Here is a 26,735-nt window from a genome sequence, read left to right on the forward strand (position 1 = left end):
GTTGAATGATTCTTTGATCACGAAGTAGGAGGTGGAGAAGGCAGTAAAGAAGATGAAAACAGGGAAAGCTGCAGGTATGGATGGGTGTGCTGTTGAATGCCTGAAGAGTGGTGGAGTGACTATTGTTGACTGGTTAGTAAGATTGTTGAATGTGTGCTCTGTGAAAGGTATGGTGCCAATTGACTGGGCAAGTGCTTGTGTGGTCCCGTTGTATAAAGGCAAGGGTGATAAGTATGAATGTACTAGCTTTAGGGGTATAAGTCTGTTGAGTGTTGTAGGTAAGGTGTATAGCAGAGTGTTAATTATGAGAGTTAGAGAGGGTAGAGAGGGAGTAATTGGTGATGAGCAGTGTGGCTCTAGGAGAGGGAGGGGATGCGTCAATCAGGTGTTTGCTGTGAGACAAGTGTGTGAAAAGTATTTAGCGAAAGGCAAGGATGTGTTTTGGGCATTCATGGATTTAGAGAAAGCATATGACAGAATTGATAGGGAGGCTTTGTGGACTGTTTTAAGATTGTATGGACTTGATGGTAGGTTACTAAATGGGGTGAAAAGTTTTTATCTAAATAGCAGAGCGTGTGTAAGAGTGGGAAATGCTGTGGGTGATTGGTTTCCCGTGAGAGTGGGGCTGCGACAGGGATGTGTGATGTCACCTTGGTTGTTTAATATTTATATGGATGGTGTTGTAAGAGAGGTGAATGCAAGGGTTTTAGGTGGAGGTCTGAGTCTGGTCAATGTCGATGGTGGAGAGTGGAATCTTAAGCAGCTGCTGTTTGCAGATGATACTGCACTGGTGGCTGATTCAGAGGAGAGATTGAGACAGTTGGTAGAGGAGTTTGGAAGGGTGTGTGAAAGCAGGAAATTGAAAGTAAATGAGAATAAGAGTAAAGTGATGAAGTGTACAAGGTTGGTAGATGGTAGGGGGATGAATATAGTTTTGAATGGTGAGTTGCTTGAGGAGGTGGAGTGTTTTAAATATTTAGGGTCGCATGTTGCTATGGATGGAAGAATAGATGCAGAAGTGAAGTTTAGAATAAATGAAGTAGGAAAGGTGCTGGGAGGATTGAAAAAAGTGTTTCGATGTTGTTCGCTCAGAATGGATGTAAAGAGAAGGGTGTATGAGAGTGTTGTGGTACCAACTGCGTTATATGGGGCTGAAACATGGAATATGGGTGTAGTAGAGAGGAAAAGTTTGAATGTAATGGAGATGAGGTGTCTGAGGAGTATGTGTGGAGTGACGCGTATGGATCGAGTGCGAAATGATGAAGTGCGAAGGAGAACTGGAGTTGTTCGGGAGATGGCTGGTAGAGTTGAGCAGAGGGTGTTGCGATGGTTTGGGCATATGGAGAGAATGGTTAATGAGCGATTGGTGAAAAAGATAACTAGATCTGATGTGAGAGGTGTAAGGCTGAGAGGGAGACCACGAATAGTTTGGATGGACCGTGTGAAGAGAGCGCTGGATGCGAGAGGGATGTATGTTGAGCAAGGAAGAGTGGCTGTGCGTGACAGAAATAAATGGAGAGAAATTGTGAATGAATAAATGATGACGCAGCCCTGAGGGGATATTTTCCCGCATTTGGTCTGATCAGCTAGTCAGGTCAGGTGCGAGCAAGGGGATGGGTCTATTATGATGTGGCAGGGGTAAACCAGCTCTGCTGTCGGGCCCTGCTGCGGATGTCACTGATTGCACTGCGCAGTTGACCCATGTGTGGTGTGGTGTGGTGAGGATCTGTCCCTTCTCCCCTTTGGGGCTAAGATGCGATTAACTGTGTTTGAATGGATGAGTAAATGGGGAGTGTGTCGTCCTGTCTCGGCTACCTCCCTTTCCATGGGGGAAGCAGCCTAGGTATATAGATATAGATAGATAAACTCAAACAGGATGAGCTACAATAACTTGCACATATATACCCATACACCTCCAATAGATAGATTATATGTGAAACACAGTGAGACAACGATAATCGACAGAAACGCCTGTTCAGATCCCAGCAGAAAACGTTCTTATTATGTATATTGGCACTTTATTCTGGCATTGCACGTATAATGACGTTTAGCTACATGCATTGATCTCTGATGTTATTTAGATAACTAGCATAAACCTTACCTGAAGGAGACTCAAGAAAGGGTCCAAGGCAGAAGAACACGAGCGTGTGGGTGATGCGTGGGTGGTCAGCCACCCGACGCTGGTGGCAGCTAGAGCAACTACAGTCATGGCCACACCCAGGCAAGGGTGGTAGATTTAAGTCGTGTAGGTTAAAAAAAAAGATTGGAGGAAGTGGACTACAGTCAAGTCAAAGCATGTGGTTTTTTTTTTTCTCAACCATGAACACGCAATGTAACTAAAGGGTTAAGCATATGTACAAGAAATAATCCAAAATTTAACCAAAACAACAAATCATACTTAAAAAAATAATAATAATGATAACAGGACTGAGTGGGTTAAACCATGCAAAAATCTAAAATCAGTGCTCCAGACCTAACAATAAACCAAGGTCACATAAACAAAGTACATGTACTAACCCGTTTGGTAAATATTGAGTTTAGCGCAACAAATGCAGCAGCCAGGAGTCCATAGACCACACCCAGGATTGACAGTGACCCTGAAATTACAGTAACATTTATAGAAAGTGCTGCAGTGTACCCTGAAATCATATTCAGATATTAATGGAATGGTAAGCTCATCTATTCAGTATATACCATAAATGATTAAAAATTCTCTCTCTCTTTCTCTCTCTATCTATCTAATTTTTAAAATGCTCAGAAAAGGGCACTCACTCAATATCTGGAACCTGACACTCCTGAAGTGGCTGACAAATCCATTCTTATTAGCTACAAATCACATCTTAAAACTTTACCTGCAACATTCTCTTGGTCAACTCCAAGGTAAAACCCTCCAATAATGACACCGCAACACACCAAAGCTCGCAAAGAAGTTTTCTCACCTGGGGATTTGGCAAATAAGAATGGTGATTAACTTTCCATTAATGACATGCAAAGTTCATTTATGGTAAGACCCATTATCTACAGTCAGTCATGTGTATGTGAAGGCCATTATTTCAGCTGATGCGTAGTACTGTAATTCAATGTTTACACTATTAAAGTATCCAGCCTGGTCACCAAATGGCAGCTCTCCACACTTCTCGACCTATGGCGGCCTCCCTATTCAGTTTCTCATCCCTGAGGTCACACTCTATGACCCTGTGACAGGTCTTTTTTGGTCTGCCTCTTCAACCCTACCCTCAGAGGTCACATCTCTCTCCTTCCTCACCCAACTGTCATCTTCCATCCTCTCAACATTCCCAAACCATCTCAATCTACCCCTCGTAATTAAAATTCCCAAACATTCAGGTCCCATCCTTCCTCTCTACTTTTCAGTCACAATCCTAGCCCCCCTAGGCTTTGCATTCAAGGAAGCACTACAAATCCCTCCAATGACAGTCATTTCTGACTGTTTATGCCTACGAAAATCCTCTTCCTTTCCTCCCCAGGTTTCACTACCATACAGCATTACACTCACAAAACATACCACATAAAAGGATCTGTTGGCAAGGAGGGAGAGTGCTCTTAATGTTAGGAGAGGCAACAGCTCCCTACCCTTCCTCCAACTACTCCTTACCTTAGTCCAGAGCTAGCTCCAGCACTGCTTCCAGCACATTACATGTCTCCCAAAAACAAAACTCCTCCACACACTCAAGAGACTCTCCAGCATAATTAATCCTTCCACGGCACTCAATCTCTGCATGATCTCCCCAACACACTGCACACACGAGTTAAGTATTATTCTGCACCCTACCTGTTATACCACTACATCTCTTGTGCACAAACTTCTATCTATCTATTGCCAGACACCTCAATCTCGTTTGGAGTGGCCACAAACAAATCGCCTCCACGTCACCCTGGCCCCCACCATTTCACTGCCCTGCTCCCAACTCACACCCCCCTCTCTCATATACCTCTCCACCCCATCCCTCCATCTCATCCTTGGCCTCCCCCTCTCTCTTCCCCCCTCCACCTCACTCATATACTCTCTTCGTCAGTCTTTCACCCTCCATACTTTCCACATGGCCAAACCACCTCAGTGTGTTCCTCATAACGCTTCCTATCACATTCACATCCATACCACAATGCTCCTTTATATCCTCATTCGTCAGCCTGTCTCTCCATGTGACTCCACAGGCTCCTCTTAAATAACTCATTTCCACTGCTCTCACTCTTGACTTGTGTCCTTCCAACAACGTCCAAGCTTCACTTCCATACGTTGGAGTTGATATCACAATACTGTCATGTAGTAACTTTTTCACTTCCATGCTCACTTCCCTGTTTCTTATCACTGCTTTCAAGGAACCAGCAACCTTTCTTCCCTGCTGTACCCTTGCAAGCACTTCACCCTCCAAACCTCCATCCTTACTCATCACGCTACCCAAGTACTTAAACGTACTCACATTTTCCTATTCCTCACCATCCAACCTCGCTGTACATTCACTGACTCCACCTCTCTCAAAGACCATCACTTTACTCTTCCCTACATTCACCTTTAGATTCCGTTTCTTACACACTCTTCCAAACTCATCCACCAAGCCTTGCAGCTCCCCTTCGTCTTCACTCAACAGCACAGTATCATCTGCAAACAACAGAACAGGGAGTTTCCAAACACTATCCTCTCTCACCAGGGCCACTCCAACATCCACTACCCTACCTTGTATCTCTTTTATTACCCCATCCATATACAGACTGAACAACCATGGAGACATGACACATCCAAGTTTCAACCCAACCTTCAAAGAGAAAAATTCACTTAGTTCACCATCCACATGCACTGCAGCCTTAGCACCATCATACATACTCTTCACAGCATTCAATAACTTCCCATCTACTCCATATATTCTTAATAGTTTCCACAATCCTTGTCTATCCACCCTGTCATATGCTTTCTCCAAATCCATGAAAGCCGCATACAACTTCTTTCCCTTCTCTAGAAACTTTTCCACTGATGATCTAAGAATGAATATCTGATCTACACAACCTCTTCCCTTCCTAAAGCCTCCCTGTTCTTCTCCAACTAATTCCTCTGTTCTTTCTCTAACTCTGTCAATAAGTATCCTACCATACACTTTTCCTATTATACTAAGAAGACAAATGCCCCTATGATTACCACACACTTCTTTTTCCCCTTTTCCTTTGTACAAGGGAACTTGCTGTATCATAAACACTAGACACCATCGAGTTACTTCCCACATCACTGTGACATACTGCACATAGCCATATTTCTTATGCTTTTGACAGTACCATCACCAGCCCCAGATATCATCACCTTTGCTTTATCCGCATTTGCTCTCAAAGCCTTGTGCCCCATTCCATCTACCCATTTCCTAAATCTTCCCTCTGCTTCCCTTTCACTCTCTGCAATCAACAACAAGTCATCAATACATACCATCTCCCACAGAAGTCTATTTCTGAAGTCATGTGACAAAGCTTCATGCACCATGACAAAAAATAAGGGGTTTAAGTTTGACCCACAATGCATGCCAACATTCACAGAATACTCATCACTCAAATCTCCATTCACTCTTATTTGGGTGTGAGCACCCACAAACATAGCCATAACCACTTTAATCACCCACTCCATGATTCCAAACTTTCTCAATGCCCTCTTCACCACCTCCCTATGCACTTTTCTTTTCTATATACTTTTCCTGAAGCTGTCAGACAATGAATAAGACATCAGTGGTCCTTTTGCCTGGCATAAACCCAAACTGCATCTCCATTACCTGCATAATCCAGTATAAAAGTTTCATGCATCTACAATTTCCTCTATCCAGGGCATCACCCTTCCCCTTATACACATTTACAATTCCACTCTTCAGTCAGGCATCTGGGACAACACACTCGTTTATCATCATCACCATTTTCATCAACTGGACATCCTTTCCCACCCTAGGGCAGGGTGAGGAGTAGCAACGTCCAGATAGCCCAAGTTTGTCCAATCCAACGGGCCATGCTTCCATTCACTCATCATTCAAGCCCCCGGAAGACTGGCTCTATCTGATACACCAAAAACTTTCACCACATTCTGTAGCTTCACATAAAAGTATCCGATAGGGTCAAACTGAATGCTGTCACGTTCAAAAGGAGTCCAATATCCCTGATCATGCACTTTCTCTCACAACATTCATCCAGCCAGCTCGATCTCGTCAGTCCCCTAGCCTCTCTGACTTTAATACCTCTCATCCTCACACACTCATCCACCATATCCCTCCATCTTCTCCTTGGCCTACCTCATCTCCACATGACCATACTATCTCAGCACAGTGCACTCTCTTTGATTCTGGTGTCCAAAGACTCTCACTCCGAATCTTTCATGAATCACATTATTTCATATCCCATCCACTCTCCATACTCCACAGACATTCCTCAGCAGCCCCATCTCCACTGCTCTCACTCTTAGAGTTTTCATTTTCATGCCACACCATAGTCTCACATCCATAAGTTAATGTTGGCACTAACACTCTTTCATGTAAGCCTCGTGCAGCTGCAACACGTAAGCCTCTGTTTCTTATCAAGGCCTTCATTGCAAGCTACCTTCCTTCATTATGTCACTCTACTTTCCACTTCTTTTGCGCATTTTCCTCTCTTTTCTATCACTGTTCCCAGGTATTTGAATTCTCTCTCCAATTCCAGTCTTTCTCCATTCACTGTATCATCACACTGGGGGCCACCTTCTTTCTTAATTACCACCACTTTACTCTTTTCTACATTTACTCTCAAAGCATGATGCTAACAGACATCAGCAAAACTCTGCACAAGTCTACCAAGTTATTGTGCTGTATTTGCAAGTAGTACTACATCATCAGCATACAACTACCCCATATATATATATTGTACAACCATGAGGACATCACACAACCTTGTCACATGCCCACACTGATTATGAACCATTCACTTAGATGCCCATTTACCCATACATATGCCTCACTGCCATCATAAAAACTCCCAATGGCACCTAGCACCTTACCATCTATGTCGTACAAGTGAAAAACCTTCCACAATCCTTCCCTGACTACTTTGCTGTATGCTTTTTCCAGATCCATGAATGCCATAAACACCATACAGTCCTCTCACAAGCCTTCTTCATTATCTGTCTCACTGCAAATATCTGATCCACACTTCCTCTGCCACTCCTAAAGCCACCCTGTTCATCACTCACCGGGACTTCTGATATCTCTCTTACTTTATAACAATTTTTCCATATACCTTTCCTGCAATACTCAATAAACTTATACCATGAAAATTCTTGCATTCACTTCGCTCACCTTTATTATTGTACATGGGTGCAATCACAGCCTTTTTCCACTCTGCTGGAACAGTTTCATTCATCCATGCCGTCTTACATATCTCCAACAAGCACTTCATTCACTCCCTCCAATATACTTAATCATCTTTGCATACACCTCATCAACCCCAGCTGCTTTCCCATTTTTCAGCCGCTTTGTAGTGTTCTTCACCTCTGTGAGTGTCATGTTTCCTGGCACTGCATTCCTTCTCTGCACACTCCCAAAACCAATCATGTTTACAGCGGCTCTGCTCTCTCTATTCCTATTCATCAGGCTTTCAAAATATTCTTTCCATCTGGTCCTTACTTCATCTCCATGGGTTAATAATCTACCACTTACATCCTTCACACTTTCACATTTCTTTCTGCCGTCACTTCTACATTTCCGCACCTCTTTCCATATTAACGTCCCATTTTCAGAGTAATTTGCATTCACTTTCTTTCTAGATCATCATTTACCTCCTCCTTTTTCCTCTTCACTGGTCTCTTTACATGCTTCTTGCTCTCAATATATTCAATTCTTATTTCAACTGAATCTCTGTCCTGTAACCACTGTAGCCACTTCTTTCTCCTTTCCTCCACTGCTCTCTTAACCTCTCCATCCCACCGTGCCATACCTTTCTTATTTGCTGTAACTTGCCACACCACACACTGCTTTAGCATTCCTAACTAAGCAATCCCTATATGCATTCCACAGGCTGTCCAGATCCATTTCATTCCAATTCACTGATATCAACTCTTCCCCTACTTTGGTCCTGTATTCATCCGCCATTTCTTTGATCCTCAGCTTCCTGACTTTCAGTCTTTCTCCCTGACAGCTCCTCTCTCTCCTGGTCCACCTCACTCCTCTCAGCTTGATCTTGTATACCACAATCATATGATCTGATAGACCTCCACGTTGTCCTGTCACGGCCCTCGTATCAGCAACCATTCCTAGCATCGACCTCTCTACGAGCATGTAATCAATCAGGTTACTTTCAACACAATCCCTGTTCCCTCTATACCATGTATATTTATGTGCATCTTTGTGTTTGAAATACGAGTTACAAATGCACGACCTCTTTTCCTGACACATATCCTCCAGTCACTTCCCATTTTCATTTTCTCCTGGTACTCCATTACAACCCATTATGTCATCCTCAGGACCAGTGCCTTATCACCCATTCGTATCGCCCATTACGAACACTTTATAGCTCCTGGGCAGTTCTTCCACTGCTTCATCCAGCTCATCCCCAAAACTCTTTTTCTCTGTCTCACTCCTGTCATCACACGGTGCATATGCTACAATCACTGCCACTTTCACCTTTTCAAACTTGAACTTGACATACATACAGTACATCTCGAGCTGACACGCTTGTAATTTCTCATTCCACTCTGCCACACCTCATTCATCAACAAAGCAACTCCTTCCTTGCATCTTTCTCACCCATTCATGCCCAATCTTACACATTTCACACCCTCCCACTCCTCCACTTCACAACCTTTCATCTTTGTTTCACACAATGCCATTACAGCATATCTCGCACTCTTGAACATATTCACTACTTCCACCCTCTTGCTCTTCTCATTCACCCCTCTCACATTCCACATGGCCATGCGAATCTGCCCATTTGGTTGGGACCTTAGGCAGGTATTGGGCCCTCCGAGGCTCTCCGAAGTGATTTTTGATAGGGGAATCTGGAGGACACATAACCCAGCTAGAAACACCAGTTATATGGTTACTAACCAGCATAGTAAATGGTTTCCTAGGCACAGGAAACCATTTGGTTTGTCATTCAGTGTAGAGACCATATGACATCCCTACAGTGAGTGAATGGATGATGGGTGTCCCCACCTACCACTTCCATAATCAAATTTATCAAATCAGTGACCGAATCCACCGTCATATCTCCTGAAGCCTTCAACATTTCAGCAGTCAACCCAGATACACTCACTGCATTCTAGATTGAATCCTGCCTATTGCCCTGCTCACAGTAGCAGCATCAATCAAAGGCAAATGGCCTAACACTGGATCTGCTGACTCCAAACCTTCAATGTTCCAGTCAAACCCCTCACTCAGCAGCCAGGCATAATGCTCTCTCCAGGCACCTTTAATATCCTCACTGTCCACCACTAACTTTCCTTCATCACTCTTCACTCACTGCACACCTACAACATCCCTGTTTCTCCTCTGATCTGCCACCTTAAATATCATATTCTTCCTTTAAGCACTATTTAGGTTATCCAGTAAAACTCTCCGAGACTCACATTTTGCCCTGTACACCAACTTTCTGGCACTATGCATGCATGGCAGCCAAGCATTCCTTTCTGTTACCACCCTTTTCCATTTCTGGATAAGTCTTCTTTTTTCCTTAACTGTGTATTTTACACCCTAATTCCACCACCATGTTAACTTATGCCTTGGTGGGCCCCTTGTCCATCCACACAGTGAACCGGTAACTCTCAAAAGAATGTTCTTGAGAGCTCTGTACTGGTCATAACACTGATGTCTACAGCTAGGTCACCAGTCCACTCATCTCACTATAGATGGCATTCCTTCCAACTTGGTTGGACAGGTCCTCTTCTTCACTAACCACTCCTTCAGTACCATGTCACATATCAGTAATTTGTACTGCTGCACAAACTGTTTGCTCACTATAGCTTTAACATCCTTCACCATCCTCCTGTCAACCTCCTGATTAGGAGGTTAATAGGAGGACAGTCAATCTGGCTACTATTACCCTGAGACTCATATGTAATCATAAAATTCTCTCCTTCCTAAAATTGTGTGAACACAATCATGTTCACTCCTTCCCTTCTTCACTTGCATGACCATTAAAACCCCATCCAAAACCACAAATCTCATCATCCCCCATACCACCAATAACATGTCTCAAATCATCGCAGAATCTATCTTTTTCTTCATCATCCAAGCCAGCCTGAGGAGCATATGCCAATATACAGCAATCGTTCAATTATCCATTGTCACAATATCTGGCTCAAAGCAATATCCAGTGCTTTTTGCCTGGCTCTATTAAAACAATATCTGGCAAAATTAGGCAATATCCAGCTCAGAAACGGGAAGCAATCAGCGGTACTATGCATTTTTTGGTGTTGATGTGCATCATCTGATTCAGATGTGGGACCCAATCAGCACATGGGCAGACCCCACAACATGCCAGCCAATCACACTGCGTTGTGGGTGCAGCCCACCCAATGCGCCAAGTCTACCATCGCTCGCTCATTCTTTCCCATGGACGCCATATAGTGAGAACGTATCTGTACATTGTGCATTTGTGACCCACACTGTGGCTACCCCTTAGTGCTGTGACTCTTAGCCTGTGGCCCCTCATGCCTCACTCGTTGCTGTAGCCTGTAGTGCTGTGACTTCTTTGTGGCCCCTCAGTGCTCTGTGCCCTAGTGCTCTGATTACTGTATACAGAGGACACAGCTATGCATTGTGCATTTGTGACTGATGCAGTGGTCATTCACCACCAGACCACATGGGATTAAGTGCACATGTACTGCACTGTGTACTACTCTAGCCTCTATCAATGCCAATACTTGGTGATTACAGAATTATTATGATTACATTATGTACTGTATCAATAGTGTATTGTATTTTATGCCTGATTTTAATCTTTTACTCATGGGTAATATTGTTGGAAAATTTAAAAGATAGAGGGTCGAGACAGATAGCTTTGGGTAGTGACACATTTTCTGCCTCAACGCTGAATGTATAGCCGATTAAGGGTCTATCTATCTATCTATCTATAGCCCGACGCCCTAATCCTGCAAAGGGTGGCCGCAGACAAAACGCCTCCAAGTCACTCTGTCACCCACCATTTGACTCCCCTCCCCCCAACTCACCCCCCCCTCCCTCATATACCTCTCAACTCCATCCCTCCACCTCATCCTCGGTCTACCCCTCCCTCTCCCTCCCTCCACCTCACCTACATACACCCTCTTAGTCAGTCTTTCATTCTCCATCCTCTCCACATGTCCAAACCACCTCAGTGTATTTCTCCTAATCTTCTCAACCACATCCACATCTACCCCACAACGTTCCTTCACTTCTTCATTCGTCAACCTGTCTCTCCATGTCACTCCACATGCTCCTCTCAAGTAACTCATTTCCACTGCTCTCACTCTTGACTTGTTCCCCTCTTGCAAGGTCCATGCCTCGCTTCCATACGTCAGGGTAGGGATCACAATACCATCATGCAGTGACTGCTTAACTTCCATACTCACCTCCCTATTTCTCATCACTGCTTTCAGTGTGCCAACAACCTTCCTTCCCTGCTGTACCCTTTCACGTACTTCATCCCCCAAAGTTCCATCCTTACTCATCACACTACCCAAGTACTTGAATCCACTCACATTCTCCATATCCTCACCATCCAACCTCACTGCACACTCTGTGACTTCATTCCTCTCAAACACCATAACTTTACTTTTGTTTACATTAACTTTCAGCTTCCTCCTCCTACACACTGTCCCAAATTCATTCACCAAACCTTGCAACTCCCATTCATCTTCACTCAACAATACTGTATCATCAGCAAACAGCAACACCGGAAGCTTCCAAATCTCACCCTCATTCATTAGGGCCAGCCCCACATCCACTGCCCTACCTTGTACCTCCTTTACGACCCCATCCATATATATATTAAACAGCCATGGAGACATTACACACCCCTGTTTCAGTCCCACATTGAGATCAAAGAACTCACTCAGCTCACCAGCCACTCGCACCGTAGCCCTAGCTCCCTCGTACATACTCTTCACAGCACTCAACATTTTCCCCTCCACTCCATATATTCTTAATACCTTCCACATACCTTTCCTATCTATTCTGTCATAAGCTTTCTCCAAGTCCATGAAGGCAGCGTACACTTTCCTTCCCTTCTCTAGATACTTCTCCACTAAACATCTTAGAACAAATATCTGATCTACACACCCTTTTCCCTTCCTAAATCCCCCTTGTTCTTCTCCAACTAGCTCCTCTGTCATATGCCTAACCCTATCAATGAGTATTCTACCATATATTTTACCAGTCACACTAAGAAGGCAAATACCCCTATGGTTACCACATACTTCTCTCTCCCCTTTTCCTTTGTACAGAGGAACAATTATACCTGATTTCCAGTCCTCTGGAACCCTTCCCTCTTCCCAAGCCAATCTACACAACTTCCATATCCACTCCACAACAATCTCACCCCCATACCTAAGCATTTCACCACACACTCCATCAATTCCTGGGGCCTTTCCCAGCTTAATCTTCTTCATCGCTTCCACTACTTCCGACCTACTGATCTCTTCCTCCCTCCTCTCATCTCTTCTTCTCCCAGCCATTCCCCAACCACTTATACTTACACTGCTCTCACTCTCTACATTCAACAAATCCTCAAAGTGCTCCTTCCATCTCCTCAATTTCTCTCTCTTCTCCACCAACAATCTATTATTCCTATCTTTCACTCCCCTACTATTTCTCCTTTCACACTGCCTTACTTTCTTTACCTCCTTCCAAAACAATTTCTTACTCTCCCTCCATTTCACACTCAGATTCCTCCCAAACTCTTCATCCACTTTCTTCTTACTCTCCTTCACCAGTCTCTTAACCTCCCTTCTCCTGCTCACATATACCTCTCTCTTCTCTCTCTCATCTTCTCCCTTACCTCTACTCGCCAACCATTCACCATATGCCTTCTTCATTTGTTCCACAGCTCGTTTCACCTCATCATTCCACCATGCTGTCCCTTGCACACCCTTGCATCTCCTCCTCACTCCACAAACCACCTCACACGCTGCGCTTATCTCTTCCGTGAATTTCTTACATACGTCTTCCACCCCTTCCATCTGCTCTAGCTCATACCTTCCCAATCTTTCTTCCACTATGCTCTTATACTCTGTCCTCTTCTCACTATCTTGCAATTTCTCCACTCTTCTCACAGGAGCTGCTTCCTCCTGTCTTCCCCTTCGCCTCCTCAACCACTTTCTTTGCAGCTCTACCTTGGCCATCACTAAGTGATGGTCCGAGACTCCATTCCCCCACCCTCTCCACACCCTTGCATCCAACACTTGTCTTCTCATTCGCTCATCCACACACACGTAGTCTATCATTGCCTTTCGTTCAACAAGTTCACCATCCATCCTCCTCATTACTCTCCATGTATACCGGTGGATCATCTTATGACGAAAGTAGGTGCTGGCTGTTGCCAACCCCTTACCAGCACAGATGTCCACCAAAGCACTACCATTCCCATCTACTTCTGCTGGCACACCCCACTGACCAACCACTCCATCCACTCTTACATTCCCGACTTTGCCATTCATGTCTCCAATCAACAGCACTCTCTCGCTCCTCTCAAACTTGTCCATACATGCTTCAAGTCTCGCCCAAAACTCATCTTTCACTCTTGCCACTCGATCCTCTGATGGAGCATACATACATACAATCGCCCATGCTTGTATACCTACTTTCATCCTCACCCATACGATCCTTGCACCCACTGTTCCATACTCTCTTATATTCTCCTTCCACTTCTTTCTTATCATCAGACATACTCCCTCTCTTGCCCTCTCATTCTCACTGACTCCCGCACATATACCTACACCGTATTCCCATTCTCTCATCCTTTCACCTTTCCATTTAGTTTCAGTCAATCCACATATATCCACTTTTGCATCCTCAAGCACCTGGACAATCTCTCTCTCTTTCACTTCATCATTCACTCCTCTCACATTCCACGTTCCTACCCTCAGAATGTCCTTTGTCCGTTCCTTAGTCGTCAACGTATGGTCCGTCCGGGTCCGAGGCGCTTTATTTGCTTTTTTAGTTAGTTCTTTTTACAGGGTGGGGCACTAACCCACCACCAACCCTTTTAGTCGCCTCGTACGACAAGCAGGGATACTGGGGGAGTATTCTTGAAACCCCCCTACCCCCAGGGATTAAGGGTACCTATGCAATATCCGATGTGGTCGTTGGCTGAATTACGTCAAATAACTGAGAGATTACTGTACACACACGAGGTCTGTTAAAAAAGAAACCAAACTTTTTCAATAGTGCACCAACTAGTCGGCATGGTGTGATCGCGATGGGTGTGCTGTGAGGTGGTGACTTTGAGCTTTAGTTTAACACTAGCCATATCCCACCACATCACTTAGTCACTGAGGTACACCCACATTAGTGAACATGTGTTTAGTGCACCTGGTGAACTTTCTTATATCTCTCCTATCATCTGAAATTGGTGACTTTTCGTGAGTTTCAAAGGGGAGGGGGGCGGCGTCCATACAGGCCATATCCAGAGAGCAGGGCAGCTGAGAAACAATAGTCATCTTGTGTTTGCCAAAAATTCATGGATAGGAAGAGATATGTACAGTAAGTAGGTGCACTGTCATGGTACAGTATCCAGGTATAATATATCATAATTGTAGATACAGTATAATACAGTATATTGTAGTCATCGCCGAGCAATGATAACTGTGTTGATTTGTAGGGATTTTACAAAAGCAATGTTCATACTTGTAATAGATGGCAGGAGAAAGATAAAGATGAGTCTGGGGTTTGATTGCAGTTTATTTTCTTCCAAGGGAATATCTCAAGAGTAATACTGCAGTGAGTAATAGTGAGTCTCACAAGAACGTACTGAGGTGAGAGCTACTGGCTAACCCGTGCGCTTCTTCCTCCTCTCCTCGCCGTCTCTATTCTCTCCTAAACCCTTTCTGCCCTGTCTCTCCCATTTCTCCTTCATATAAGTGGTTGTGTCACGTGTAAGGGCACGGGTGTGTGGAACCTTCTCAAGCCTGGAGACTTTCCGATCAGGCATCACACTTTGCTGTATTTTGAAATTCCTAACTGAGAATGTGCAAACGTTATTTCCTCTAGCCCTCTTGCCCAGGCATGACTTTCATCTAACCTCTATATTACATATATACGTTACTAGCTATTATGTAGTGTGTTATGATATTTTAGAGTCCTGACATCGGTCACGCCCCTGCTGGTGTACCTACGTCAGCCTGTGGTAATTAATTACAGTATAGCCAATTGATACATGGTATTCATAACAATATTGTGGAGACACAATAATACTGTAGAAATATAATACACTGTAGTAATATATACTATGTATAATGGAGTAAATACATGGTAGTAAAATACTGAATACAGAATATTGTATAACATATTGTAGTAATATATTGGCACAAATGTGTATGTACAACAGACATACACATATATTTATGCAATGGTAGTATAATGGCAATACCATGCCAAGACTATAGTAAGAGTCACATATAGAGACGGAATATACTTACGATATATATATACAGTATATATATATATATATATATATATGTATACAGTACCCTCGCGTCCAACATGCATTAGTCCAGCACGATTCGGGTCCAGCACGGAGAGCAATTAATTAGTATTATTTAATATGATTTAATTACTGCAACACGAGTGTGTTAGCATAACACGCACAGAGCTCCGAGAAGTGGGCTAAATCCGCAGAGTTCACTCTAGCCCGATCACCCCCGGTCCAACACGGTCATACTGGACATTTTCATGATGATGATAGCCAATGAAAAACTTCTGATCAAGTAGCCTTCCCCGCCCGCTATCGTGACGTGATCGTGATGCCGCCCAATTAAAAACGCTTCTGGTGTCACGTGATGTTTTGTTTACATTTCTCCCGCCACAGCGCCACTCAGTCGCATAATTGCATTGGAAGGTGCTTTTTTCTTGCTGCATTTTCTGCCCTTGTTACTGCATTTTACCCTGCTCATGATGCCTAGGAAGCCTTCTGAGAACCCCAAGAAGCGTCGGCACCTCCCTCAGGCCACCAAGCTAGAAAGCATCGAGAGGAAGAAGAAAGGGGAGAGGAAAGTTGACATTGCCAAAGCCTACAACATGAATGAAGCCAACGTGATCATAATAAAAAACTTAAGACAAGATCCTGGCAGCCGAAGGCTATCACACGGCACTTCATACCAGGTTTGCCGAGGATACGATGGTAAAACGGAACGGTAACGTGGTAAAATTGCCGACGATACCACGGGCATTTGGAATTCATCTGGATGGATTCCTGCCGACATACAATGGGGAAAACAGTGTGACCAAAACCCAGGCGACTCGACAGAGAATGTATCGTACTACAGCACTGAACATTTAGCCTGACACTGAATACATAGTAATATTTTAGAATAAATATCAGTCGTTTTGAAACCCTTCTCATCGGCGTGCGTACCAGTTTATAAACAAAGTTGCTTCTCCTTATTCTCTACCGAGTCAGCGACAGCGATCACTTTCCACAGTCACGAGACGGGGCTGTGGCAACAGTGTGAGAAGCATGCACTTTGCCGAGGGCTAGGACAGGCAGAAGCAGGACCTTCCATGGCTGTGGACGAAGATAGTGATTCTGAGTGTGATTTCGAAGGATTTATGAGGGAGGTTTGATTTTGAAGGATTTATGAGGGAGGTTTGATTTTGAAGGATTTATGAGGGAGGTTTGATTTTGAAGGATTTATGAAGGAGGTTGAGGAGAAGCAACGGCCATTACCCGCTAGTGACGCCAGCAGCCATCCTCCGGGGACCCAGTTGGACTAACTACAGCCTTGGATACCACCTTCCATTCCCAGCAAGCCCACCAACACTATCCTAAAAGGTTAGTTATCATTCATAGCACAGTACCATTTATTATAATTACAATAGTACCAATATATGTATAGGTATATGGTAGGTATTTAGGGTGACTTCTCCGAGGGTTGCTGACATAATTCATTTTTCCTCATAAGCTCTATTGTTAGTCCAACATGTTTTTGGTCCAACACGTGACCCATGCATGACAATATTACCGTGCTGGACGCGAGGGTACTGTATATATATATATATATATATATATAGATAGATAGATATATAGATAGATAGATAGATAGATAGATAGATATAGATACAGATATAGATATATATATACAGTAGAACCTCTCTCATTCGGACTATATGGGGGGAAGGGTTGTCCGAATTAGCAGATAGTCCGGACCATCAGGGTAATTCCAGTTCATACCAAAAACTATCTACATATGGTATGTTTGTTAATTATTAACATATGTGGCATATGTCAACCCTACATAACTGCAAAAGATGAAAGGATACTAAAATAACCAAACTAATCATGTATGATAGTTTTGTACTGCATAATTTACAGGTAAGGCCATGACAAGAAACTAGCCTACATTTTAAATTGTAGTAAGTGAATAAGGCCCGTGCAGGCAAAAAAATAAATTAATTAGTTAACTGTAATATTTGGAATAAAAATAAAACTTATGTAGGCAAAAAATACATTGTCATCTTTGGCATATTGATAACGCCCATATGGGCAAGAAGCTAATGTTTGATGTACAAGTAAAGTACATTTGAGTACAGAAAATAACCTACAGTAATCACTAAACACTGCAGAATATTCTGACCCATTTTTGTGTAGGCAAACTCCTCCTTTTAACACTTTTATTCATTGCAGAAGCTACACTTGCATTAAGGGGCATAGTAAGGAGGATTAACTTTTGAAATACAGCGTAAAAATATTAGTGGCTGGTGAACGAGTTGATGGAACGAATGCTAGCATGTGTTTAAACAGGCGCCCATGTTGAGACCTAGCGTGATCCGAGACTAAACGAATGATGATCGCTTTCCGCGCCGATACTGAAAATGACTTTAGAATTACTTTCAACATATTTTTGGAGCTTATTACAGTATTTTTAAATTTTGTCCGAATTAACAGAAGTCCGGATTAAAGGGGTCCGGACCAAAGAGGTTCTACTGTATATATATATATATATATATACTTAGTGATATATTAATACTGTTATATGAAATGGATACATGTATATATCATTTAAGCATGATTAGATTAATATTATATTAATATGTTACCTCATTGGTGGAGGATTAGTGCCCCTCCCTGTAAAACAATTAACTCTAAGCCCTTGGCCACCCCATTTGGGATACATGGCATCTGGCAATGAATGAATGAATAATTTTCCTTATTTTTTTTTTCTTTGTATATATAATTTACACTATTTACATTTCATACACATTTCACTCATGGGGTCTCACTTGACTGCTTACTCTTTCTCCTGTAAATACCATCTCCAAGCTTGCAATTTTTGCTTGCATTCTGTGCATCACCAATAATAATACCATATACTAAATACAATGGAGAAGACAACTGAAGCTGGGCTATACACATAATATGGATTGAACAGGGCTTCACTGTTTGACTGATTAATTGCAAAGTTTCAAACTTAGGTGAAGTCAACTTAATATTTGTGCTCATGTTTAAATCCATCTCAGGTAGTGGTTGGAAATATCTGTGTGTGTGATTAAGGATGGCATAGTAATTGTTTGTAGTTAAGTTGGATAACGATGGTGTAAGTACAGCACAATAGTCAGGTGCTATGTATAATCCTGATGTTAAAATATGAGATGGTGGTGTATCTGGACAAATTATGAAAACTGATGTGTTATGAGTGAAGTAGATAAGCTGTGAATGCCCGATGCCTTGATGATGAGTGAGGATTATCTGGAGCAAATGTGAAGCTGTGATACTAATGAATGTCACTATTTCTTATGATAGCCATTTCACAAGGGAATGTTCCAGATGGCTGAAATATGAAAATGTATGCAGGACAAAGGTGAACAGCATGTAGGGATGTACGACACTTTCGTTCAAGCTTTGATTTACTAGCGAAAGTGACAGTGTCCTGTCTCTGGGAGACCATGATGAGTTCAGTGTTGGTGTTGATGTTGATGATGACCAAGGTGCCATTATTCTTAGAGGAAAAAGGGTATATTTCATAGACTGTGAACAGATTATCTGCTATGAATGGTACATGAACTATTATTGATGTTGGTGTAAGAGTCGCTTCCAAGTATGGATAACATAGCATGAGATTCCTGTCCTGGAACAAAGGCTTCAAATCACATTTATGTATGCCTTGACTGATTATTTGACGCAGATTGTGAACTGGAAGTAGGTTTATGGTGATCTTGCCATTACCAGCATTTGCAATACCTTTCATCAAAGCTTGATAACGAGCTCTAGTGTTGTCTAACTGGAATATTATTACGTCAATATGCTCCATGATTACTGAGAAGTGTTGAAAAAGCGTCATGTTTCCTTCTATTGCATTTATTTTGTCCACACTATGGTGAGTTATATTTCATGCCTTTCTGAGATTTTTCACAACTGTCATCATTGCTGTGTTTTGTCTGTCAACTAGCTTTTGCTGATATGTTAATACCTGAGCTATCTTATTAAATCTGTTGTTTATTTCTTGAAGATCTTCCTCAGTAGCCAATCCAAAAATATTCCCTAGAATTGCACCAACCAGGCTGAACAAACCGCATCTCTCACATGTAGGTGTGATGTTGCTGATGTCCCTAAGTGTCTCCGTATAGCAAGATGTGATATCTTGGATCATGATAAGCATGGCTGTTTTAGTTTGTTCTAGTTTCCATTTTGTTAACTTCATGATTTCAGTCACTTCCTTTGTGTTATGAGCTTCTGAAACAGAACTTCTTATCATAGCTTCCAGAGTCCTCAGTGGCTTGGCAATATTCTCCAAAATACCGGTAATTCATATAAGATGTCCAAACTAAATTCAGTACTCATGATATCTTTCACGACTGCTGTCAAGGCCGTTGGGGCTATGAGGCAACCTTGCCTTACTATATGCTGTGGGTCTAAGTGAGCTGATCCTCTTGCTTATAGATGAGAATCCATGGTATAAGTTCCCTCATCGTTACTTACTGAAAAAAAAATCTATTAATTAGCTAATCCAGTCATGCTGAGGTCGATGGTAGTGATGATGAACATTACAACTGGCTCTTGGAGAACAATAACTCTGCTTGTTGTTTCACTCACAGAAGGAGTTTAAATTGATATCTAGTTCATGTAAATGCTGAATTGTGGCATTTGTAGCAACAGTTGCACCTATTTTTGTTTGCTTGTTATGCGACCTTAATTTATTTTTGTATGTACTGATTTCTTCTAGTTTATTTTCATTGTTAGTGTTCGGTTTTTCGTTGGTGTCCAAGGTTGCATAATTGCTAGCTAAATTCCTTGGGATCCTTTTAAAATGATCAACATGAATTTGTTTTTCTTCGTCGCTCGACAGTGACCTAATTACTACCTTGTTTGTTGTCTTCTTAATTACTTTGTATGGGCCTTCAAATTTCGGTGATAGTTTATTGTCTCTAGTGTGAGTGATACCATAAACAATGTCTCCTAAGCTGACAGTTGATTCTTTTGCCTTTTTATTGAATGACTCAGTCATTTCTTCCTCAGACATCGATAATTGTTTTTTCATCCTTTTACGTATATCCTGGAAATCACGCAAATGGAGTTCAGGATAACTGTCATAATTGTATACAGGCAAATTTTGACCTTCTAGAGTTTCATTCGGTAATTTTTTGTCTGTCGCATAGATAATGAAATGTGGTGTGTCTCCTACAGACTTATTTATTGCTCCATTAATTGATGCTTCCACTCTGGAAATCCAATCATCCCAGTTTGTATAATTTTCACTGAGAACGTATCGTAGCACATCCACACTTTTTTGTTTTGTCTCACTACCAACCCATTGGATGCTGGGTGATAGGCTAAGACATTTACCTTTTTCATATTGTACTGTTTACATATTTCTTGCAAGATTTCAGAATTAAATTCACCTCCATTATCACTTATTAATACCTTTAGGGTAGTGAACCTACATATGACATTATCTATGATTGCCCTTGCCACTGTTTCTGCTGTCTTATCCTTAACTGGGACTAAAACCACATATCTTGAGAAATGATCTGCAACAAGGAAGAAATATTGATTATTATTGTAAGATAAGGGTAACTTAAGTAAGTCAACTGCGATAATGTCCCACGGTTGGTTAGGTACAGGATATTTCCTTATAGGTGCAGATGTTAACGTGTAGCCTTTGTGTCTCACACATAACACTCATCTGGCTATATGACTGTATATATCTTCTCACAATGATGGCCAGTAGTATAACATCCGGGATTGTCTAACCATCCTATCCTTTCCAGGATGTCCTGCATGTATACTATCATGTATCGTCCTTAATATGTGAGGTATCATTTCATTAAGTGCCACTAATTATTTATTATTTTTTCTTTGGTTTGGTTGTCCTCGGTTGATCCTATTTAAGGCATTATCAACTACTGTGAATTGTTCGAGTGGTATATGTAGCTTGGGTAATTGTATGTCCTCGTCACTTTCCAATTTGTATATAACTTTAGACCATGTTGGATCAAGTCTCCGTGCTTTTGAGATTTCATCATGGTTTGGGATGTTTTCCTTGAGATCTAATGTTGTGACATGAATTGTCAGCGGGTTCCTAGATAGTGCATCATCGACAATTTATTTTGCCTTGGATGTAGTGAATATGTACATTATAGTTTTCAACTGTACATTTCCATCTTGCTCACCTCCCACAGAGAGTTTTTCTTGGAACATGCCCACTAGCAGTTTATGGTCAGTGAATAGGTGAATTTCGTAACCATATATCAAATCTCGAAACTTTTGTAATGCAAAGACCACTGCAAATGCTTCTAGGTCTGTAGTGCAATAATATTTCTCAGCACATTTTATTTGTCTGCTAGCAAATGCAATTGGCTGATTTTTACCACGCTTATCTTCTTGCATCAATACGGCCCCTAATCCTTTAAGAGATGCATCAGTGCAAATTACTGTATATATGGGTTTGTGAAATTAGGATAGGCCAAGCAAGGTGCACCTGTAAGTTTAGCTTTTACTTCATTAAATGCTAGTTTTTGTTCCTCTCCCCACTGGAATACAGCATCTTTTTTCAGAAGATGGAATAATGGTTGTGCTATATGAGAGAACTGGTTTATGAAAGGTCTGTAATAACCCTCCAGACCTAAAAATTGTCTTACTTCATCTACATTTGTGGGTTTAGGGAAATCCCTTACTGCTTGTATTTTGTCCTCAGACGTGTGGATCCCCTCTGCATCTAGTCTGTGGCCTAAGAATTTTATTTCCTTAAAGCAAAATTTGCATTTAGACAGTTTAATTTTCAAACCAGCATTGGCTAGCTTGTGTAGGAGCTGATCTAATTTCTGTAGATGTTCATCTATTGTGTGTGTTTCAATTATGATGTCATTCAAGTAGACAAATATTTCTTTTCCCAGCATTCCAGACAGTATATAATTCATTAATCGCTGGAATGTGCCTGGCACCGTCCTTAACCCTATCGGCATTCATTTATACTGGTAATGCCCTGCATTTGTGGAGAAAGCAGTTTACAGTATTTGTGTGAGACTCTTGATCAAGGGCTATTTGGTAATAGCCATTAAGTACACTGATTGTGGAAAATACATTATTTTCTGGTCAAATATTTTGCAAGATGACACTTAACAATGGCACAGGAAACCAGTCTGAGATTATGTGTTGGTTTAATTTATGGTAATCTACTACTGTATTCATTTCTCCGTTTTGTTTGGCACAAAAAATAATGGGGCATTCCATGGGAAGACTGATGGCTCAGTAATACCCAGTTTTGGCATTTCATCAACATACTGATTTGCAAGGGTACATTGTGAGTGTGCTACTCTATAGGCTGGTACATATATTGGTTCTGTGTCCTGGTGTACATTAATCTTGTGTTTAATCATGTTAGTACATCCTAATTGTTCTCCAGGTAATGCTACAGTTTGTCAGTGATTTTGTAATAAATCTAGTAGATCATTTTCCACATCAAAATTTCCTGAGTGAATAAAATTCCCCTTTATGCATTCTCTGTTCGTCAATTTCATCTTACTTGAAATTCCAGCTATAGTTATTTCCCGTATTGGAGCAGGACATGTCTCTAAGTTGGATATATAAGTCCCCCTTCTTATCTGCACTTCTCCATTCATCTGATTAATTAGGAACACATGAATTTTCCCATCGTTATTCACTTGACATAAGGCATTTTCCACCGACAGTCCAGTCACTTTACATAATTCTTCTAAGACAAGAACAGTAATATTCTTCAATTTACTCTTTATGGTGACTATCATATATGAGTTAGACGGAATAACTATATCATTGGTGAGATGTGCAGGGAATACTGTTGGGGTTTTACTGTCACCTCGGTCCCTGGGCAACAGGAATGCGGGGGATGGAAGGGATGGTGTGAGTAAATGTGTACCCTCGTCCAACTGAGTAGTTCTGTTTAGCTGGTTGACAGTTCCAACCCCCTTCGATTTTCTACCATTGTTGAGTGACAATTCTGGTGTGAAAATTCCTATGAATTCATTATCGTGTTGAATCCCATTCACCTGTAGGAGTAAAACCATATTCTCTTTCCTCATAGTTCTCAAAGCCAGCAACATGTTAGCTCTAATTGATAAGTTCTCTACTTTATAGAAAATAGCAGATTGGTCTCGTAGTCTCTGTAAAACTGATGTCTAACTGTATCATGCCCTTTAAGGTTATTTGCTTGCCATCTACTGCACATAGGTCAAAATTAGATTCCTCCATGAAAGTTACTTTCTTCTTATTTCTAAAAGTCCTCTCTAATTCCTCACATATTATTAAATTCACTGCAGTGCCTGAATCCAAGAATAATGAAATGTTTTGATCTTCACAGGAAGCAGACACCAAGATACACTCATTTCTGAGTATGCTTCCTATGTGCACTTTAGACTTGGCTTTCTTTATGTCCATCCATCCATCCAACATCCAATCCTACATTGCCCCATGAGGAGCATAGAAGCCCGGGGCTAGGCAGTTGGTCCCGACATTTAAGATGAGAGTGACCAGTTTCACTCATCCCTGAGTGGCATTTTTTTTTTTTTTTTTTTTCTCAACTCTGGATATAGGCTTCACAGCCTGCTTTCAAGGCCCAGTAGTCCTCCTACATACCAGTCACCTCCACATGTCACCACTTCGGTGCTAACACCCACCGTCCATATTGAATACATGCTAGGGCTGTCTCATACAGGACTGGTGTATTGGTATTAGTAGGGTATTTTTACGACATGTCAGCGGGTCTTCTGGTAGATCAGTAAAGTCTGCCTTTATGAAATTCAAATCCTTAAACTATTCCCTGCCCCAGCGGGATTTGAACCCGGGTCCCTTAGGACTGCAAGCCAACTCTCTACCGACTGAGCCACCACCTCCCCCATTACATGAGAAATCAACCCCAATCATCCCTTGGATATAAACCTTCACCAGCTCAATCCGACTGGAGTGCAATAATTACGCACTAAACCACCAGGTGCCAAAATTTGGTTATATGGTTACCACCCAGCATAGTGAATGGTTTCCTGGTGCACAGGAAACCATTTGGCTTGTCACTCAATGTAGAGTCACCCACAGGCTGAAGGAAGTGGCAAGAATGAAAGAAAGAAAGACAGAAGAGGGAGTGTAAAGTCACCCGTAGGCAGAAGGACAAGGAAAGAATGAAGGAAAGAAAGACAGAAGAGAATGGAAGGAAAGAAGGATGGAGAGGAAAGGACAGACACCCGAGAGCAGCACTACATCGAGTGAGTGGATGGTGAGCGCCCCCACCTACCACAATTTATGGTCATTTTTTGTCGTGGCATGCCCTTCCTCTGACTTAAAAACAGATACTATCCGTTCAACTGTTTTACAGCGTGATGTCCAGTGTCCTGTGTTTTTGTGTTTTCTACAATATGGTTGAATCCCTTTCTCTTTGTCTTGATCCCCCTTAAGCTTAACGTAACATTCGGATTCATGTGACCAGGATTCATACAATAATACCATAGAGTAGACCTATCTCCCAAATGTGACTCTCGAGATGCCTTTCCATATTTTGGTTTTTCTGTGGCATGGGTTCTGCTTGCACTATGTGCAAACTTTTGTGCATGCCTGTGGCCTGGTGTTTGAGACTGGTGCCTCAATGTCAGTTGTTGTTTGGCTTGTCTGTTTTCGGGCTGCGATCGTTTTTGTTCTGTGCTTAAGCTAGATATATTTATGGCTGCCACTGTGTCTGTATTTCTCATTCTGTTTGTATTGGGTTGTGATATTTCATTCACCCCTGCTTTGCTACAATTCATCTCTACCTTGTTCATAAAATTTAACAAACACATTCCTGGGGTGTATGTGATAGTTTTAGCAATTTTTAATACCCTATCAGGTAATTTACACAGCGCAGCTACATAAGCAAACATGTCTACGACTTGCACTGGTGACATCTTCCCATCAGCTGTTACCCAATTTGAGTTTTCTGTAGTGGCCAACAGTGTTCTCTTAACTGTGGACACATCTGCTGTTATTTCACCTAAGTCTGTGGTATGGCGTCTCATAAGATCCACAATCTTATGTAATTCTGGAATTATACCTGGCAAGAAATTTACCGTATACCTCCAGAAAATTTCTTTAGGAATTCTGTCTTAAACTCATCAAATGTCTGAGCTCATAAGTGCTTATCAGATCTAAGTAATCACCAGTTGGGCATATTTCTTGGTTAATCCTTGATGAAAAAACAGCTATCTTTTCACTCTCATCTGCTATATGTCTCTTAACTAAGAGTTGCTCACACTGATTTATAAGGGACATCTCATAAATGCAGTCCATTTCTGTGCCTGAGAATTCTTTAAGATTTTTATCCTCACGGTAAACATACACATGGACTGGGGAAGCTGGAGCAGTGGAGTTAGATCCGCTAGCCATGGTGTCTGTTTATTTGTTCGTTTGGTCAAATTCACTTGAAGTCCCTTGTCGTTTATGGGAAGGAATAGTTGCGTATTTGTTTCCTGACTTGTGAACCCTAGTGAGTAAGTTTTCATACGTGTGTATGCCAGAGCAATAATCTTCGCTCTCTACATCAGAGAAAACTGTTCAAGAAGAGTCATTATCTTCAATTCCAGAAGCGTTTGTTTCTTTATCTTCTGTTCATGGAGAACTATGTGTGTTTGTTACGTTTTCCTGTTGTTCTACTAACTGTGATCTATCTATCTATCTATCTATTGCCAGACGCCTCAATCCTGTACAGGGTGGCCACAAACAAATCGCCTCCATGTCACCCTGTCCCCCGCCAGTTCACTGTCCTGCTCCCAACTCACACCCCCCTGTCTCATATACCTCTCCACCCCATCCCTCCATCTCATCCTCGGCCTCCCCCTGACTCTCCCCCCTTCCATCTCACTCACATACACTCTCCTTGTCAGTCTCTCACCCTCCATCCTCTCCACATGGCTGTGCATCATCATTGGGTAAATCAGATGCTGCCTCCTCTGGCAATAAAATTGGTGGTGTTGAAAACATCCCGTCATAGCACTAGTCACTAATTAAGAAACTCATTTTGCTAAGGAATGTTATCATGAAACACTTACTTCATGTATGTGTTAACTGTATAGATAACGACAATGAACAGTAATAAATGA

At 42.0% G+C, this 26,735-nt stretch overlaps 1 protein-coding gene across 1 annotated transcript in view; it reads right to left on the minus strand.

Moving 5' to 3' along the window:
- nac (GDP-fucose transporter nac) overlaps positions 1-26,735 on the minus strand; it is a 130,504-nt gene that overhangs the window by 33,885 nt on the left and 69,884 nt on the right. The window contains exons 5-6 of the mRNA XM_080274253.1: positions 2,853-2,939; positions 2,518-2,597 (exon numbers count right to left, since the gene is read on the minus strand). Of these exons, the coding sequence (XP_080130379.1) occupies positions 2,518-2,597; positions 2,853-2,939 (167 nt within the window). The remainder of the gene's footprint in view (positions 1-2,517; positions 2,598-2,852; positions 2,940-26,735) is intronic.

This window comes from Coenobita brevimanus, chromosome 57 (genome assembly GCF_032717465.1).
Source record: "Coenobita brevimanus isolate Jiangsu-jjx chromosome 57, ASM3271746v2, whole genome shotgun sequence".
Lineage (NCBI taxonomy): Eukaryota > Metazoa > Arthropoda > Malacostraca > Decapoda > Coenobitidae > Coenobita > Coenobita brevimanus.